Genomic DNA, 20,870 nt, shown 5'->3' on the forward strand with positions numbered 1-20,870 from the left:
GTTCATGGCACCATGGGTGGCTCTGCTGCACAGGAGGGCAGGAAAAAGTGGGAGAGCTATAGTGGTAGGGGATTCTATTATAAGGGGAATAGACAGGAGTTTCTGCGGCCGCAATTGAGACTCCAGGATGGTATGTTGCCCCCCTGGTGCAAGGGTCAAGGATGTCTCGGAGCCATTGCAGGACATTTTGGAGGAGGAGGGTGAACAGCCAGTTGTCGTGGTGCATATAGGTACCAACGGCATAGGTGAAAAATGGGATGAGGTCCTACAAGCTGAATTTAGGGAGCTAGGAGTTAAATTAAAAAGCAGGACCTGAAAGAATTGCTACCAGTGCCACATGCTAGTCAGAGTAGAAATTGCAGCATAGCTAAGATGAATACGTGGCTTGAGGAGTGGTGCAGGAGGGAGGGATTCAAATTTCTGGGACATTGGAAGCAGTTCTGGGGGAGGTGGGACCAGTACAAACCGGACGGTCTGCACCTGGGCAGGACCGGAACAAATGTCCGAGGGGGAGTGTTTGCTACTGCTGTTGGGGAGGGGTTAAACTAATATGGCAGGGGGATGGGAACCTATGCAGGGAGAAAGAGGGAAGTAAAATGGGGGCAGAAGTAAAAGATAGAAAGAAGAAAAGTAAAAGTGGAGAGCAGAGAAACCCAAGGCAAAAAGCAAAAAGGGCCACATTACAGCAAAATTCTGAAAGGGACAAAGTGTGTTAAAAAGACAAGCCTGAAGGCTCTGTGCCTCAATGCGAGGAGTATTCGTAATAAGCTGGACAAATTAACTGCGCAGGCAGCTATTAATGAATATGATATAATTGGGATTACGGAGACATGGCTCCAGGGTGACCAAGGCTGGGAGCTCAACATCCAGGGATATTCAATATTCAGGAAGGATAGACAGTCGGCGAGTTGACGGGCTCCGGCGGGCCTCTGAGCAGTCAGCGGGCAGGCGGGCCCAAAAGAGCCGGCGGGCCCAGAAGCTTCGGCCCGATCCCCCGAGGGAGCACTGTGTGGAGGAGCGGCCGGCCCGAGGACTGTGGTTGCAGGAATTCCAGAAGGGCGATGAGGATGAAGCAGCTGATTGAAGAGAAAGGATGGCCCGAAAATTCTGGTCGGAGGCTTCCCGCAGCAATTGCCTTCCAACTGGAGATTTTTTACGAAAGTACCTGGTGGTCGCAGATGTGCCCTGGATTCCGGTGGGGAGGCCTTCTTTTCCCGCGCTGCGAAGCGTGCTCCCGTCCAGAGGGTTCCCACGTAGAAGATGCAATCACGTGTGCCTGCTCAGCTGATCAGGTAGGTAGTTCACAGGTTCCCATTAATAGCACTGAGACTCGCATAACTACGAGTTCTCAGTACTATTAATGGGAAAAAAAACAAACACACACACAAATAAAAAATAAACAGACCTCACAAAATTAAAATTAATTGAAATTAAAGTCAATAACTGCCTGAGAAAAAAATATATTTCCGATTTTTTTTTTTAAGTTTTGTTAATTCGGGTTAAAAATAAACTTACCTTAGTGGGCAGAATTTTTAGCAATACAATATGTTTATTTTCTTTTATTGTGTTGAGTGTTTTTAAACACTTGCATCTGTAAAAGTAGGCTATGCGCCTGCTTTTTCAGGCACAGGATTTTTGAGAACATTTGCTGGGCAAGATATGCGTAATTTCCGCAATCTTGCTCCCGATCTGCAGATGATCGGTCAAGCTCCAGCGCATGCGCATTGCGCACTGAAAACGGGCTTTTCCGATGCCTTCCCGGGTCCGTAGAAACTTCACACAGGCCTGGGACGTCGGAATTTCTACCCCATTATATTGGTGAGTAAGATTTTGACAGTCGCGTTCTGCGCATGCACCACCCAGTGGCCGGGAATGGTCCCGGATGAGGGGTGGTGCTGGATAAGGGAGATTCAACCTGTATCACAACCTAACAAACATTTAATTATTACACCCACTTCAAAGTAATCACATGGATATGTTTGATTGGATTGCAGTTGCAAAATTCACACTGCTAATTAATGGTTCAAAAAGATAACATTGCTTTCTGCAGATAACTGCAATGCACAGCCAAGATTTGCCAAAACACACTTTCGCTGTAATGGTAACAATTGTTATTCTCACTTGCTCCAGAGGTGGTGTTTGAGTGCTCCCATGCTGTTACAACAAATACTGCTGAAACACATGTCGGGTCTGTATACAAGCACATTATTTAAATTAATGGAAAGAAAATCAGGCAGATTTCTTTACAGGCATGCACTCTGACCAACCCAAGTTTACAATATTTGCTACACTCAGTGCACCAGGGTACAGACCCCGGGAAATCGCCCCCATCCTAACCATAAGTAGTAGCTTAGGCGATTCATTAGTATCGAATAAAAAGATTTCGGGGTAGAAATTGCCCACCGCCAGAAACAGGCACGCCTACCCTTTTTGAAGTGTTCTGGCTGCCGCAATGGATGCAAAAGCTGTCATGAACACTAGCCTGTGGTAGCGCCGATCTGGCAGGGCAATTTCAGGCAAGGGTCAATTTCGGTCGGGCAATTTCGCGAGGGGGTCTCCGCCATATAGTAAGGGGTCGACGCGTGCACGCCGTGGTGGGAAAACAGGCGGAGCGGTCCCGGACACTGCTCCAGAGGTGGGGCAATTTCCAAAATGGCGGCCCCTCCATGGAGAGTCAGCGACCATTCCGCGCCACCCTGTGGTCGCTGCTTTCAGGCGATCAGAGACCTTATCGGAAGGGGCAATTTTGGGCCCTTTAATCTAGGGCATAACATATATTCACAAGATACTTGAAACAAACATGATTAAAGGTTTTTACTCTATACTTGATGTGTTTTATGGATATTAATATTGTGTTGGTCATGACTGTGATGATTATGGTCATCATGCTAAAATACTTTTCTATTATATCTTTACATATTAATTTTAATTAGGCCAATGCACTGGGGTTTAAAATTGGAGCTATAGCTTAAGGATTTCCTCTGTGCTTTGTCTTGATCGCATGTGGGTAGAGTATTGGATAACAGAAATGAGCTAATTGCCTGATTGCCACAGTCATTAAAGGAATTTCATACCAGACAAAAATTCCAATAGGCTTTATGTCGAGTCTGAATTAATAAGCAGCTCATCAGACTGTGAGGATATTGTTTTCCTCTTCCCACCCACCAATCCAGCTGATAAAAAATAATTAATATTGATTGCTGGGTAATTAAGATGTTGGGTGTTCTTCAAAGGCACTTGCCTATTGTGCAAATCTATCTTTGATCTGAATGATGATATGCTGCTTGGACAGGCTATTTTTCAGTTCACTCAGTCACAGCAATGAGGCAGATTTCAATAGGAGCAAAGAAATACTCCGGATAGAATCATCAAATGACTCAGTTTACTCTAATGACACCTGCCCTCTAATGCTTTTAATAGGAGCCATATTGAGTCCTTGAGTGGAACTTTCAACATCGGCAATGCATTAAACAGGCACTAGAGGGTTGGTTACCCATTATACACTGCAACTGATATTCCTTTCCATTGAAGTTGAAAGATCCTACCACCTTGTCTCAGCTTTGAATCTATGTTCGATTACTAATGTGTGAGATATGCCTTTGTGTCAAAAGGTTGTTGGTTCAAGTCCCACTCCAAGGACTTGAGCACAAAAATCTAGGCTAACACTCCAGTACAGTACATAGGGAGCATTGCACTCTCGGAGGAGCCATCGTTCGGATGAGATGAGGACAGCCCACTTGCACTATTTAAAAGAGCAGTTATCCTGGTGTCTTGGCCAATATTTATCCCTCAATCAACATCCCTAAAAAACAGATTATCAAGTTATTATCACATTGCTGTTTGTGAGAGCTTGCTGTGTGTAAATTGGTTCTCGCGTTTCCTACATTACAACAGTTCAAAAGTACTTCATTGGCTGTAAAGCACTTTGGGACGTCAAGGAAGTGAAGGGCGCTATATAAATGCAAGTTTCTCTTTTACTTTCTTTAAGTAACTAGGGGAGATCTTCAGGTTTAGTTCAATCTTAACACTTTATTTATATTTAACTACATGAATTATATTAACTTCTCATTTTTCCCCACTTGGTAAAGTTTTTCTCCAAAATGTCTTCTTTATCATTCCTTCATATAGACTGCATCCAGTCCCTCCCCAGCTCTTGAAAAATATTTTTCACATTACTTTAATTTTCATTTCAATCTGTTAATCATTATTTAACTTTGTTTTCCATATTCTGTAAAATATATTCTGGTTGTTCATTGTAAGGCTGCGTGGCTCCAGCAGGCTGCCTAATCACTGCAATTCCTTCTCTCCCTTTTTCTGAACCCACCAAGCAGTAGCCCAGAACCCTGGCCCGTGAGATTAAGGCCAGTTCTCGCCCTTTGCCGCACGCTCCTTCCGCTGTCTGCGCTTGGTTTCTGCATGCTCTTGGCGACGAGACTCAAGGTACTCCCAGATGCTCTTCCTCCATTTTGGGCAGGGATTCCCAGGTGCCACTGAGGATGTGGCACTTTATCAAGCAGTTTTTGAGGGTGTCCTTAAAACATTTCCTCTGCCCTCCTGGGGTTTGCTTACCATGTAGGAGTTCAAAGTAGAGCGCTTGCTTAGGGAGCCTCGTGTCGGGCATGTGGACGATGTGACCTACCCAACAAAGCTGGTTGAGTGTGGTCAGTGCTTCGATGCTGGGGATGTTGGCCTGAGAGCAAGAATGCTGATGTTGTGCATCTGTCCTCCCAGTGGATTTACAGGATCTTGCGGAGGCAGCGTTGGTGGTACTTCTCCAGTGCTTTGAGATGTCTGCTGTATATAAGAACATAAGAAATAGGAACAGGAGTAGGCCATAAGGCTCCTCGAGCCTGCTCCGCCATTTAATAAGATCATGGCTGATCTAATCATGGACTCAGCTCCACTACCCCGCCTGTTCCCCATAACCCCTTAGAATAGAAACTGTCTATTTCTGTCTTAAATTTATTCAATGTCCCAGCTTCCACAGCTCTGAGGAAGGGAATTCCACAGATTTGCAACCCTCTGAGGGAAGAAATTTCTCGTCTCTGTTTTAAATGGGCGGCCCCTTATTCTAAGATCATGCCCTCTAGTTCTAGTCTCCTCCATCAGTGGAAACATCCTCTCTGCATCCACCTTGTCAAGCCCCCTCATAGAAACATAGAATATAGGTGCAGGAGTAGGCCATTCGGCCCTTAGAGCCTGCACCACCACCATTCAATATGATCATGGTTTCCTCTTCCTCATCCTCCTCCTCCTCCTGCTTGTCACCTGCATCTTCCACATCATTATCATCAGCCACACTCACCGCAGGTGGGTCTTCCACAACCAGGTGCTGCTGCCTCATGATGGCTCAGTTATGCAGCATGCAGCACATAAGAGTGAACTGACCGACAATCTCAGGGGAGTACAGCAAGTAGCCTTCGGAATGGTCCTGGCATCGGAAGCGCTGTTTCAAGATGCTAATGGTGCTCTCAATGATTCTGAGCATTGCAATGCGCGACATGTTGTATTGATGGTCAGCTTCCGTCCTGATTACGCGTAGGGGCATCATGAGCCAGGTGGCAAGGCCATACCCTTTGTCTCCCAGTAGCCAGCTCTGTCCTTCTGGCTGCTGCTGCAACATGGCAGATATAACACTGTTGCAGAGGATGAATGCATCAGGGGTGCTGCCAGGGTATCTTGCATCAACTGACGTGATATGATGCATGCCGTCACACACAAGCTGCACATTAATGGAGTGGAAGCCGTTTCTATTCCTGTACATCTCGGAATCCTTCAAAAGGTGCTCACAATCAATGCAGCTCTGTACCTTTGGGAAGCCAGCAATCCTGGAGAAGCACACAGCCCTGTACTGGATTGCTTGGCAGTCGTGGGGAACTTTATAAAGTCATTCCTATGCGTGTACAGTGCAGTCGTGACCTGGCGAATGGAGACATGTGTTGCATGTTGAGAGCTGGCACACACATCCGCAGTTGTAGCTTGAAACGATACTTCAACTGACAAAGCAGTATTCCTGATGCCTCTAGGTTGCAGGTCTGCTATGACCAACTCACAGATCTTACTTACAACTTCTTTGCAGAAACGCAGCCTTCTGACACAGTCTGCATCACTCAGGTGGAAGTACCAACACCTGTCTCGATATACCCGAGGTGAGTAAGGCCTCCTGCCCAGCACCCTACAGGCTCTGATGTTCCTGAAGTGATGAAGTCGAATCAATTCTCTATGTAGCACCATGATGCAAAAGGCTTGCACAAGGTATGGCATTGTCAGTATTGCCCCCATACTTAAATTTAACCTTTGAAAGAAGCTCAAAACGGCAGGAAAGCAGGCAGCACAGGTTCGCAGTTGTATCTCTCCAGGTCTGTATGGATGGACCACACCCAAAGGTCTTGTGACTTCTCCTCTCTTCCCCTCCCCCCCCCTCCCCCCCCCTCAATTGGAGTCTTGTGATTTCTCTCTCTCCCTCCTCCTCCTCCTCCCCGGGCTCCAAGCCTTCTGATCGGCATCTCTCTCTCTCTCTCTCTCTCTCTCTCCCTCTCTCTCCCTCTCTCTCCCTCTCTCTCCCTCTCTCTCTCTCTCCCTCTCCCTCTCCCTCTCCCTCTCCCTCCCTCTCCCTACCCCAAGAACCGAGTCCGTGTCCGGGCGCGGGGCCAATTCTGCCAGCCAAATCTACAATCCTCCAGCCCTGCTTCAAGACATTCGCTGGTGGCGTGTGAGTGAGTTAAAAAATGAGAGAACTTCTGAAATCCAACAAATTTACACTTATACATTGACAGGTTAAAAAAAAAAGTTGAACTTTATTATTGATTTTAACAGTGTTCTTGACTCCCTCCAAAAGTCATTGATTTAAAAACAAAGGCGTCTTTCATCGCAGACTTGTGAATGTATGCTGGTTTTCTTAACTCACCAGAAGGTTTTGTGTGAGTGGCCAGATACACCAACCAAAGAGAAAAAAAATGTTGGTCACATTGCAAACAATTGAAAAAACCGGCGCAGACATGAGGGAACATTAAAAAAAATGGCCTAGAAAAATTGTAACCAAGTCAGTTACGTGGCGCAGATCGCAAGGAGAAACATTGAAAAAAATAAATATAAATACGCCAAAATAAATGGCATGCACCAAAAAAACGGCGCAAATGAACGGGAAAAATTGAACCCATGCTGTTATAGTAATGAACTTACTAGGTTTTCAATTGCTTATCATGCAAAATAGAGTACTGTGGCCATTAGTAGTGAAACCAAAGTAATAATGCAACATTTCAACAAGTACTTACAGAATGAGAGGGTTTGCTAGGAAGCCCATGTTGCAAAAGTGATGCAATATCAGGATCATCTGCTTTGCCATGGAAAATCGTGGCAGCACCAGGTTTGGGATTGCTATTATTCAAAAACTTTTTTAGCACTGGTGGTGTAACAGGCTGGAAGAAAAAGCAATGAAAAAAAATAAACATTTGATTTGCATATGCGATACTTATTCAATTTATGATGTCTGATTTAGATTTAAACACATTAACCAATAGTTAATTAAATGTATTGGAAGATTGTGTAATAACTCCAGAAGTTATAGCCCGCAGTATTAGAGACATGTTCATATGACATGCTTTTATCTGCTATTTTAGCAGAGACATTAACTCATTTAACATAAATGGATGGATGAGCAGCGAAGCCGAGAAACACATGAGCGGTGGGGCCATGGAACAATGCACTGGAGGGATGGGTAAGCAATCAGATTGTCCGGAGAATGCTTGAGGCAGAAAAGGAAGCACCAGGAGGACAGAGTGGATAAGCCATCAGGCCAAGAAACACAAGCCTCCGGGTACGGAGGTAGACAGACAAGTACTCAGACCTGGCAGACAAACAATTGGGCTTGGAAGTACTTGGAGCCAACAGACAACAAGTTGATCAGCTATCTGAGAGAGCAAGTGGGCTGCGATCCATTGTATTTGGCTCCCGCACTGTACCTGTCAATAGTACTTGTAATCCGATGTTCAGTGACACTGTCAGAAATATAGTTGGCAAGCACAATCTGAAGTCAAGTGGAATCTGAACACAGCAATGACTCCAGCAGTATAGCAGAAAACCCGCAAGCAGTGAAGGACTTGGGGCAGAGCTGCAAGGACTCCAGTATGCAGGGGCAGTACTGGAACAATTTAGAATTATGCAGCTCAGGTCTGGAAGGACACAGGTGTATTAGAAACATAGAAAATAGGTGCAGGAATAGGCCATTCAGCCCTTCGAGCCTGCACCACCATTCAATAAGATCATGGCTGATCATTCCCTCAGTACCCCTTTTCTGCTTTCTCTCCATACCCGTTGATCCCTTTAGCCGTAAGGGCCACATCTAACCCCTCTTGAATATATCCAATGAACTGGCATCAACAACACTCTGTGGTAGGGAATTCCACAGGTTAACAACTCTGAGTGAAGAAGTTTCTACTCATCAGTCCTAAATGGCCTACCCCTTATCCCAAGACTGTGTCCCCTGGTTCTGGACTTCCTCATCATCGGGAACATTCTTCCCGCATCTAACCTGTCCAGTCCCATCAGAATCTTATAAGTTTCTATGAGATCCCCTCTCATCTTTCTAAACTCCAGTGTATAAAGGCCCAGTTGATCCAGTCTCTCCTCATATGTCAGTCTCGCCATCCCGGGAATCAGTCTGGTGAACCTTTGCTGCACTCCCTCAATAGCAAGAACGTCCTTCCTCAGATTAGGAGACCAAAACTGAACACAATATTCCAGGTGAGGCCTCACTAAGGCCCTGTACAACTGCAGTAAGACCTCCCTGCTCCTATACTCAAATCCTCTTGCTAAGAAGGCCAACATACCATTTGCCTTCTTCACCGCCTGCTGTACCTGTATGCCAACTTTCAATGACTGATGAACCATGACACCCAGGTCTCGTTGCATCTCCCCCTTTCCTAATCTGCCGCCATTCAGATAATATTCTGCCTTTGTGTTTTCGCCCCCAAAGTGGATAACCTCACATTTATCCACATTATACTGCATCTGCCATGCATTTGCCCGCTCACCTAACCTGTCCAAGTCACCCTGCAGACTTTTAGCATCCTCCTCACAGCTCACACCGCCACCCAGTTTAGTGTCATCTGCAAACTTGGAGATATTACATTCAATTACTTCATCTAAAATCATTAATGCATATTGTAAAGATCTGGGGTCCCAGCACTGAGCCCTGCAGCACTCCACGAGTCACTGCCTGCCATTCTGAAAAGGACCCGTTTATCCCGACTCTCTGCTTCCTGTCTGCCAACCAGTTCTTTATCCACATCAGTACATTACGCCTAATACCATGTGCTTTGATTTTGCACACCAATCTCTTGTATGGGACCTTGTCAAAAGTTTTTTGAAAGTCCAAATACACCACATCCACTGGTTCTCCCCTGTCCACTCTACTAGTTACATCCTCAAAAAATTCCAGAAGATTTGTCAAGCATGATTTCCCTTTCATAAATCCATGCAGACTTGGACCAATCCTGTCACTGCTTTCCAAATGCGCTGCTATTTCATCTTTAATAATTGATTCCAACATTTTCCCCACCACTAATGTCAGGCTAACCGGTCTATAATTACCCGTTTTCTCTCTCCCTCCTTTTTTAAAACAGTGGTGTTATATTAGCTACCCTCCAGTCCATAGGAACTGATCCAGAGTCGATAGACTGTTGAAAAATGACCACCAATGCATCCACTATTTCCTTAAGTACTCTGGGGTGCAGACTATCAGGCCCCGGGGATTTATCGGCCTTCAATCCCATCAATTTCCCTAACACAATTTCCCACTTTATAAGGATATCCTTCAGTTCCTCCCTCGGTCCCCTAGTATTTCCAGAAGGTTATTTGTGTCTTCCTTCATGAAAACAGAACCAAAGTATTTGTTTAACTGGTCCACCATTTCTTTGTTCCCCATTATAAATTCACCTGAATCTGACTGCAAGGGACCTACATTTGTCTTCACTAATCTTTTTCTCTTCACATATCTATAGAAGCTTTTGCAGTCAGTTTTTATGTTCCAAACAAGCTTCCTCGCATACTCTATTTTCCCCCTCCTAATTAAACCCTTTGTCCTCCTCTGCTGTATTACAAAATTCTCCCAGTCCTCAGGTTTGTTGCTTTTTCTGGCCAATTTATATGCCTCTTCCTTGGATTTAACACTATCCTTAATTTCCCGTGTTAGCCACAGTTGAGCCACCTTCCCCGTTTTATTTTTACTCCAGACAGGGATGCACAATTGTTGAAGTTCATCATGTGATCTTTAAATGTTTGCCATTGCCTATCAACCATCAACCCTTTAAGTATCACTCACCAGTCTATTCTAGCCAATTCACGTCTCATACCTTCGAAGTTACCTTTCCCCAAGTTCAGGACCCCAGTCTCTGAATTAACTGTGTCACTCTCCATCTTAATAAAGAATTCTACCATATTATGGTCACTCTTCCCCAAGGGGCCTCGCACAACAAGATTGTTAATTAGTCCTTTCTCATTACACATCACCCAGTCTAGGATGGCCGGCCCTCTAGTTGGCTCCTCGACATATTGGTCCAGAAAACCATCCCTAATACACTCCAGGAAATCCTCCTCCACCGCATTGCTACCAGTGTGGTCAGCCCAATCAATATGTAGATTAAAGTCGCCCATGATAACTGCTGTACCTTTATTGCACGCATCCCTAATTTATTGTTTGATGCTCTCCCTATTGGGTAGAATACAGGGAGGGCAGAGCCAGCTTGCATGGGGATTGGATTGTGTTGGACCATAAAAGGAGCAGTTTGGGTTGGGCCTGCTAAGTGGAGACTGGGGAGCAGGTCAGGTTTGGTCACTGAAGACAGCACGATGATCAAAATTCAGCAAAAATAAAGGGATAGGGTTTTTTTTCCACAATTAATATGGACTATAGCCAATTGGGAGGAAACAGAGCATCAGTTAAAAGAAAAAGAGGCAACAAAACCCAATTCACTAAGTTAAGCTTCAGGGAAGTACTCCAATTTGAGGCACACTCCCCTGATACAGATGTGAGCCTCAGTGAGAAAAAGATTTCCGACACAGTGCACAGAAATTTACAGGGTAATTTCAACAGTTCATACTCCTGGCATAAGGCATCTTGGGAATTCAGGCACCTGCCCAAATTAACGATATGTGCTGCCAGTGGTTGAGGCCCCAAACCGATAGTGAGCTAAAAATGATCCCTACAGAGTCAGAATAAGCATTTTTTCTTCAATTGATTAATTTTTTAATGCATTTTATATATTATACTTATATTTTTAGATAGCTGAAAAATCAAATGGCAGCTCAAAGAAAGACTTGCATTTATAGAGCGCCTTTAACGACCAGCAGACATCTCAAAGCGCTTTACAGTCAATGAAGTATTTTTGAAGTGTAGTCACCGTTGTAATGTAGGAATGTAGCTCAAATGTTGTAATGTAGCTCAATCCAAGTTCACAAAATTATATGCGCATGGTTGATTTCTGCTACTTACCAGTTCATGATTGATAACTTAAAACCAACTGAATCGAACTTCTGATTTGTTCAGTTGGATTTTTGATTAACAGACAGAATGATAGACTTTGACATCAAAGGAGTCAAATCAGCCCATTAAGTTAAGGCCAGCACTCTGAAAGAACCATTCACTTAGTCCCAGTCCCATGCTTTTTCCCCTTACCTATAGCCCAAGCAATGATTCATATGGATTTAGCATTACATAGAAACATAGAAAATAGGTGCATTCAATAAGATCATGGCTGATCATTTACCTCAGTACCCCTTTCCTGCTTTCTCTCCATACCCCTTGATCCCTTTAGCCGTAAGGGCCATATCTAACTCCCTTTTGAATATATCCAATGAACTGGCATCAACAACTCTCTGTGCTAGAGAATTCCACAGGTTAACAACTCTCTGAGTGAAGAAGTTTCTCCTCATCTCAGTCCTAAATGGCCTACCCCTTATCCTTAGACTGTGACACTTGGTTCTGGACTTCCCTGTGGAATTCTCTACCACAGAAAGTAGTTGAGGCCAATTCACTAAATATATTCAAAAGGGAGTTAGATGAAGTCCTTACTACTCGGGGGATCAAGGGTTATGGCGAGAAAGCAGGAAGGGGGTACTGAAGTTTCATGTTCAGCCATGAACTCATTGAATGGCGGTGCAGGCTAGAAGGGCTGAATGGCCTGCTCCTGCACCTATTTTCTATGTTTCTATCGGGAACATTCTTCCTGCATCTAACCTGTCCAGTCCCGTCAGAATGTTATATGTTTCTATGAGATCCCCTCTCATCCTTCTAAACTCCAGTGAATACAGGTCCAGTCGATCCAGTCTCTCCTCATATGTCAGTCCCGCCATCCTGGGAATCAGTCTGGTGAACCTTCGCTGCACTCCCTCAATAGCAAGAATGTCCTTGCTCAGATTAGGAGACCAAAATGGAACACAATATTCCAGGTGAGGCCTCACCAAGGCCCTGTACAACTGCAGTAAGACCTCCCTGCTCCTATACTCAAATCCCTTAGCTATGAAGGCCAACATACCATTTGCCGTCTTCACCACCTGCTGTACCTGCATGCCAACTTTCAATGACTGATGTACCATGACACCCAGATCTCATTGCACCTCCCCTTTTCCTAATCTGCTGCCATTCAGATAATATTCTGCCTTCGTGTTTTTGCCAACGAAGTGGATAACCTCACATTTATCCACATTATACTGCATCAGCCATGCATTTGCCCACTCACCTAATCCGTCCAAGTCACCCTGCAGCCGCTTAGCGTCCTGCTCACAGTTCACACTGCCACCCAGTTTAGTGTCATCTGCAAACTTGGAGATATTACACTCAATTCCTTCATCTAAATCATATTGTAAATAGCTGGGGTCCCAGCACTGAGCCCTGCGGCACCCATTAGTCACTGCCTACCATTCTGAAAAGGACCCGTTAATCCTGACTCTCTGCTTCCTGTCTGCCAACCAGTTCTCTATCCACGTCAGTACATTACCCCCAATACCATGTGCTTTAATTTTGCACACCAATTTCTCGTGTGGGACCTTGTCAAAAGCCTTTTGAAAGTCCAAATACATCACATCCACTGGTTCTCCCTTGCCCACTCTACTTGTTACATCCTCAAAAAATTCTAGAAGATTTGTCAAGCATGACTTCCCCTTCATAAATCCTTGCTGACTTGGACCAATCCTATCACTGCTTTCCAAATGTACTGCTATTTCATCCTTAATAATTGATTCCAACATTTTCCCCACTACTGATGTCAGGCTAACCGGTCTATAATTGACCATTTTCTCTCTCCCTCCTTTTTTTAAAAAAGTGGTGTTACATTAGCTACCCTCCAGTCCATAGGAACTGATCCAGAGTCGATAGACTGTTGGAAAATGATCACCAATGCATCCACTATTTCTAGGGCCACTTCTTTAAGTACTCTGAAGGGAATGCAGACTATCAGGCCCCGGGGATTTAACGGCCTTCAATCCCATCAATTTCCCCAACACAATTTCCCACCTAATAAGGATTTCCTTCAATTCCTCCTTCTCACTAGTCCCTCGGTCCCCTCGTATTTCCGGAAGGTTATTTGTGTTTTCCTTCGTGAAGACAGAACCAAAGTATTTGTTCAATTGGGCTGCCATTTCTTTGTTCCCCATTATAAATTTGCCTGAATCTGACTGCAAGGGACCTACGTTTGTCTTCACTAATCTTTTTCTCTTCACATATCTATAGAAGGTTTTGCAGTCAGTTTTATGTTCCCAGCAAGCTTCCTCGCATACTCTATTTTCCTCCTCCTAATTAAACCCTTTGTCCTCCTCTGCTGGATTCTAAATTTCTCCCAGTCCTCAGGTTTGCTGGTTTTTCTGGCCAATTTATATGCCTCTTTCTTGCATTTAACACTATCCTTAATTTCCCTTGTTAGCCACAGTTGAACCACCTTCCCCGTTTTATTTTTACTCCAGACAGGGATGTACAATTGTTGGAGTTCATCCATGTGATCTTTAAATGTTTGCCATTGCCTATCCACCGTCAACTCTTTAAGTATCATTCACCAGTCTATTTGAGCCAATTCACATCTCATACCATCGAAGTTACCTTTCCTTAAGTTCAGGACGCTAGTCTCTGAATTAACTGCGTCACTCTCCATCTTAATAAAGAATTCTACCAGATTATGGTCACCTCTTTGGTTTTGTATTCCATGCCCTGGGTGAGTGCTTATTTCAGCCAATCACCAAGTTTTGCCCAATGGCTATGTGATGCTTTGAGGTGTGAGCTGTTTGAGATGCCATGTTCATGAGGTCACATTTGAGGCCTGCGAGGCTAAATAAAAGACTTTAAATTATACAAATTATAGTTATTAAATAAATTAAAACACGCCAGTGATAGTACACTAAGAGCAAAAGTTAAACACTCCAATTTTACGATCCCAGCAAAATCTGTACTGGGAATGGTTGGCTACTTTCGACCAAGCTAACCTACAGTGCACTGAGGTGACTATGCCAAATATTAGGGGGTCAGATGATTTGCATGATTAATATAAAGTCCCAACACAGCTGTGGCCTTGTGCTAACAGTTAGCCCAATGGGACAAAAATGTTAAAAGGATGTACACATTTACAGATAAGTGGCTGCATAACAGAACACATACTGTTTTAGTCTTTCTTCTTGTCCTATCTCACAATTAGTCAGTTGTTCTTCTATTCTCTTGCACAAACAATTTCTTTCCCTCAGTTTCAAAACTATTTTCTTCTCCCCTCTTTCTCTTTCTTCTTTGGAATATGGCTTCAGATGTTAATAGCAATAATTCCAAACTTCCCAAAAAGGAATGTTAGGGTTGGATCAGAAATCCAAGCAACAGGGCAAAAGTGATTCTGAAAGAATGGAGTAGCACAAAAAGATGGTGTAGCTGTGTCTGCTAACAAGCATTTAATTGTTCTAGAGAGATGATATCACTTTACAGGGTGCAGCTAAAGCTATTTGGATTCAGATGGATCAAGCTATTGTTCCAAAATTGAGGGAGTCCATGTTCCATGTTTATGAAGGGTGTGTAAGGTTGCAGCCCCTCTTCCATTATTTGAAGGGGCTGCTCTTTGATTTCTGGCTGCACTTCAGTCCTACACTCCTGATCTTTGGGCACCCGATGCCAGGGGAGAGCGGGCAGATCGGAGGGCCTCCTCGTAGAACGGCTCCTGGGCCTGTCCAAAGTGGCCATTAACAGGTCCAGGCAACGAACAATTGAGGGGGTCATTCAGCCCGACTACTTGCCTCTCTTCCGCGGCTACGTCCACACCCAGGTGTCCCTGGAGATTGAGCACGGGGAGTCCACCAGTGCACCCGAGGCCTTCCGCGCTCTGTGGACACCGGAGGGACTGGAGTGCATCATCACAACAGGGAACAGAATTTTTATTTGATTTTAAGGTTCCTGGGAATGTTTTTTTTTGTTAATTTGTAGGTTCTGGTGGTTGTGCCCCATTTAGCAAGGGGGCACATGTTTGAATTCAATTTGCAAATCGTCATATTTTTTTAAAAAAAAGAGTTGTCCCAAAATTGATCATTGGTACTTGCTGTAGTCCTGCATGTCAAGGGTCACATCAAGATGAGGCTGTTTGAGTACAAATTGTAAGAGCAAAAGGAATGGGACTATTTTAATTTGTAGCATTAAATTACACACTACAAGTACCCTCCTCAAGGAGATGGCACTACTGATCCACATTGCTGTTTTAGTCTTTGTAAAGCTTTAAAATTGAATTTTATTTTTCAGCGTTTGCCAAGGCTAAGTAGGCTGGATGAAATCAAGTGTCAATGAAAAATGAAATGGAAAGAAACCTTTTAGTGGGGGCACGATACAGAGTGAATTGGCAAGTGCAGAGCAGTACAGGGCACACTATCTCCAGTGCATTTTTCATGTCAGAGTCAGTGGCCAGGTTCACGTTGGTGCTATATGCAATTCTTTGCATGCTTGGGAATCCTGGGGTCCCAGAATCATTCTATGCCGTCACGCCAATGCCTCCTTTCATGAGGAAAGTGATGAACATGTTACCTTTTGCAAATGAGGTCAGTTACTTAGTATATCAATATTTGTCAGGACAATTGAACTCCCCTGCTCTTCTTACGGTTTTGGTCTCCGTATTTAAGGAAGGATTATACTTGCACTGGAGACTGCAGAGAAGGTTCACCAGGCTGATTCTGGAGAGGAGGGGGTTGACTTATGAAGATAGGTTGAGCCCATACACATTGGAGTCCAGAAGAATGAGGGGTGATCCTATCGAAACGTATAAGATAATGAGGGGACTTGACAAGGTGGATACAGAGAGGATACTTCCACTCATAGGGGAAACTAAAACTAGGGGACAGAGTCTCAGAATAAGGAGCCGCCCATTTAAAACAGAGATGAGGAGAAATTTCTTCTGAGGGTTATAAATCTGTGGAATTCGCTGCCTCAGAGAGCTGTGGAAGCTGGGACATTGAATAAATTTAAGACAGAAATAGAGAGTTTCTTAAACAATAAGGGAATAAGGGGTTATGGGGAGCGTGCAGGGAAGTGGAGCCGAGTCCATGATCAGATCAGCCATGATCTTATTGAATGGCGGAGCAGGTTCGAGGGGCCCTATGGCCTACTCCTGTTGCTATTTCTTATGTTCTTATAAATATTTTATTCCTCAAACAACATGACTTAAAAAAAATAATTCCTGAGCTAATCTGGTCATTTATCTTATTGCTTTTTTGGGGAGCTTGCTGTGTGCACATTTATCTAGATTTTCAAAAGGCCTTCGATTAGGTACAACATAATAGACGAATGAATAAGGTCAGAATGCGCAGTCAGGGGACAAGTAGCAGAATGGGAGCACCATCGGAGCAGGCTGGGGAGCGGAAGGAGCAGCAAGGCAGCATACCACTCCAGGGAGCAGCACGTGCTAGAGCAGGAGAGCAACGGCAGTGAAAAGGGACCTCACCATGATCCAGGTCGGTGATTGGAGCGTGGGCAGGTATATCAGAAGCGGCGAGATCAGGGCGAAGGAGCGGCGAGAGACTGTAGAGGGACGTGATCAGGGCCCAGGAGAGGTGCGAGTTCAGGGCCCAGGAGAGGCGAGGGCCCAGGGGCAGCACAGGCCAGTCCACACTACGATATGTGTGCGCACTAGGTCCGTGCAGCAGAGCAGGTCTCCAGTCATCTTGGTTAATCCTTGCTACTGGACCAAGACCTAGCTCTGTCAAGCCCATGTGGTGGCTGGTGTGCAACGGTCACCACACGTTTAAAAAAAATCTACGCACAGACATCTTCCACTCTTCAAGATTTAGTTCGGACTTGGAATTTTAGGTGCATCATTGAAACACCAGTGAACTTTTTGACGTGGAAACAAGTCATCCTCGGTTCGAGGGACTGCCTGTGATGATGATGAGTATATCAATGGACAGCTAACAGATTGATTTGTCATATGTCACTGGTAACAGCCCAGTGAAGAGGCAGCAAGAAAGCCCCAAGATCCAGCAAGGGATTTATTTTTGGTACTGTAGTAAGGTATAAGCTGACCATCAGCCAAACCTCAAAAATGCCAGCATTTTTCCTGGTCGTTGCTTTTAAACTTCAAAAGCCACCAGTTGGGAAATCAGCAGTTTGAACAAATTTATAGAAGTAGGAGCATTTAACTTGCAAAGAATGTTCTAGTGTCAACTTGGCTAAATTGTTAACACACATTTCGGAGTCAGAATGTTGAAGATTCAATCCCATTCCAGCACACAACCTAGACTGACAATGCAGTACAAAAGCCAAAATACTACGGATGCTGGAATCTGGAATAAAAACAGAAAATGCTGGAAATCTCAGCGAGTCAGTCAGCATCTATGGAGAGTAAGCAGAGTTAATGTTTCAGGTTGATGACCCTTCTTCAGAACTGGAGACTGTTCGGAAAGAACACATTTTTAACAAGCACTGAAAGGGGGAGGGGAAGAAAGAACAAAAGGGAAGGTCTGTGATAGGGTGGAAGACAGGAGAGATTAGAGAGACAAATTGGGCCAAATTGAAATGGTAATGCCAGGAGTTAGAAAAACATTAGTCAAGATAGGATGTGAGTGGCAAAATAATGACCAGCTGCCATGCTGCAATGCTGAGGTGGCATCTTTCAGCTGAGATGTTAAATGGATATTTTGCCTATTCAGGTAGACGTAAAAGATCCCATAGCACTATTTCTAAGAACACATGGGGTTTTTCCTGCTATCCTTGCCAACATCACCAAAAAACTGATTCACTGGTCCTTATTTTTATTTGCTGTTTGTAAGATCTGGCTCTGTATACACTGGCTTGGAGCACAGTAGGGCAGTTGCAAGAGGTCTCCAGCAGCTGAACAGCCAGTGAAACCAGATGTCTGAGACACCACTTTCAAAAGATGAATGCTTTCAGAATATGACAGACTGTTGCAATCCTTGGATAGTATGCTTCCTGTTTCCATAAAGTCTGTGGGGTTGTAGTGCTCAGAATTGAAAATATACAAGCATCCTTGGAGTGGGTGCAGGTCCAGGGCCATCTGCAGCACAACCTCTCACAGCAGAGGCATTGTTGTCAGTCTTGGGTTCTCTAATGAATGCTTAGAGTGCTACAATACAGGCCTTCAGCTGCAATGTTGCTTCCTCAATGGTTAGCCTCACAAAGGTCATTGTTCAGACTAGGAAGAAAATAGTGGCTGTCTTGAAGCCTCTCCTGTCCTATGGTCTGAAAACCCTCAGACAGAGTGTCACAAAGGCCGTGAGATCGGGAAGGTTGAAACCATCAGTGGATGTTGGTGCAATCTCTTCCGATCATTCTACTGCCACAGCAGTCTGCCTCCCCTCATTTAGGGTCCACCACAGTCAAAGCAGGCAGGCTGCAGAAGCAGAATAAATGCAGCCTGAAGCTGGCTCATCTGGTGACCTAGGAACTAGATGAAAAAAGACCCAAGTCCATCTAGTTCACCTTTGATCATCCTTGTAGTTGCATGGTACAATGTTAATCTACTTGTTAGAGAATCATTGCTATGATTATCCATCAATTAATTAGTCTACAACGGACTCAGAAAGGACATGAGGAAAACCCTAGTGGTGGAGCGATTTGAGAACCATAGGTCCCAAGCATGCTACACTTACAAGTCATGTCTCAAATTACTCATATCAGTGTCCTCTGGTTCTTGACCCTTCAGTCAATGGGAACAGATTCTCTCTGTCTGCTCTGTCCAGACTCCCTCATGATTTGAAAACCTCAATCAAATCTCCACTCAACTATCTCTGCTCCAAGGAGAACAACCCTAGTTTCTCCAGTCTATACGTAACTGAAGTTCCTCATCTCTGGAATCATTCGCGTAAATCCCCAAGTGTTATTTTTTGAAAGAAATCAATCTAATTCACATTTGTAACTACTTCCATTGTCTCCCATGGGAGTTTGGTCCATAGATCGACCACTTGCTCACTAAAATATTGTTTCCGCAGATTAGTATTGAATTTATCCCCCCCCACCCACCCCCTTCAGGTGCTGGCCTTGTCCTTTGGTTCTAATGTTCTGGACAAAGTGACATCCTCTGGCTCTATTCCTGCCTTTGGCACGTCACTTTGAAGAAGCACCAGATTAATTAATTGTACTCTAAAAACACATACTTTTGGAAAGGGGAATGTTATGGTTACACTAACAAATGGATTCTGGCCAATAGATTTGCTGATACTGGAATATGGGGTATGTAAATTTCATGTAATGTTAGAGGAAACCAAAGGCTTTGAGGGTGGGTTTAAAGGCTGTGGTAGCGAGTTGTGATAAGAGTCTTTTCAGATATCTATGGGATATTTTATTGCAGTGGAAGGTCAAGATGGAGGAATTAAATGATGCTGTTACACTGCATGACTGGACAGCTTTAGGTATAAGTATCCAAATTTAGGTTTCTGTAGATAGTTCTTCCTGTTGGTGCCGGAGTGTCAAGGTCCCCGAGCAGCCAGCCACTGGATCTTTGCTCCTTCTTCAAACAATAGTAGAAAGTAGATTCGAGTAATAGTAGATAGTATCCCATTATATCCCCTATCTCGGGAGCCTCCTATCAACAAGAGCAGGCATTGATGATGAGATTCAACACCACCTCCAGTGCACCAGTGCAGCCTTCGGCCACCTGAGGAAGAGTGTTTGAAGATTAGTCCCTCAAAACTGTCACCAAGCTCATGGTCTACAAGGCTGTAGTAATACCCACCCTCCTGTATGGCTCAGAGACGTGGACCATGTACAGTAGACACCTCAAGTCGCTGGAGAAATACCACCAGCGATGTCTTCGCAAGATCCTACAAATCCCCTGGGAGGACAGAAGCACCAACATTAGCGTCCTTGTCCAGGCCAACATCCGTAGCATTGAAGCACTGACCACACTTGATCAGCTCCGCTGGGCAGGCCACATAGTTCGCATGCCAGACACAAGACTCCTAAAGCAAGTGTTCTACTCGGAATTCGTCCACGGCAACCGAGCCAAAGGTGGGCAGAGGAAACGTTACAATGACACCCTCAAAGCCTCCCTGATAAAGTGCGACATCCCCACTGACACCTGGGAGTCCTTGGCCATAGACCGCCCTAAGTGGAGGAAGTGCATTCGGGAGGGCGCTGAGCTCCTTGAGTATCGTCGGCGAGAGCATGCAGAAATCAATCGCAGGCAGCGGAAGGAGCATGCGGCAAACCAGGCTCCCTGCCCACCCTTTCCCTCAACGACTATCTGTCCTACCTGTGACAGAGACTGTGGTTCTCGTATTGGACTGTACAGCCACCGAAGAACTCATGCTAAGTGGAAGCAAGTCTTCCTCGATTCCGAGGGACTGCCTATGATGATGATGCTGATTTTAGGCACTCCTCTCCAGAGGAGCACAAAGATCACATCTATGAC

General features: G+C 44.6%; 1 protein-coding gene across 4 annotated transcripts in view; it reads right to left on the reverse strand.

The window, feature by feature from the left end:
- The window catches only part of efhb (EF-hand domain family, member B), a 230,868-nt gene that overhangs the window by 165,124 nt on the left and 44,874 nt on the right, over window positions 1-20,870 (reverse strand). For all 4 annotated transcript variants that reach the window (XM_070881276.1, XM_070881274.1, XM_070881275.1 and 1 more), the window contains one exon: window positions 7,275-7,418. In XM_070881276.1, the coding sequence (XP_070737377.1) occupies window positions 7,275-7,418 (144 nt within the window). The remainder of the gene's footprint in view (window positions 1-7,274; window positions 7,419-20,870) is intronic.

The sequence above is a fragment of the Pristiophorus japonicus genome, chromosome 5 (genome assembly GCF_044704955.1).
Source record: "Pristiophorus japonicus isolate sPriJap1 chromosome 5, sPriJap1.hap1, whole genome shotgun sequence".
Taxonomy (NCBI): domain Eukaryota; kingdom Metazoa; phylum Chordata; class Chondrichthyes; family Pristiophoridae; genus Pristiophorus; species Pristiophorus japonicus.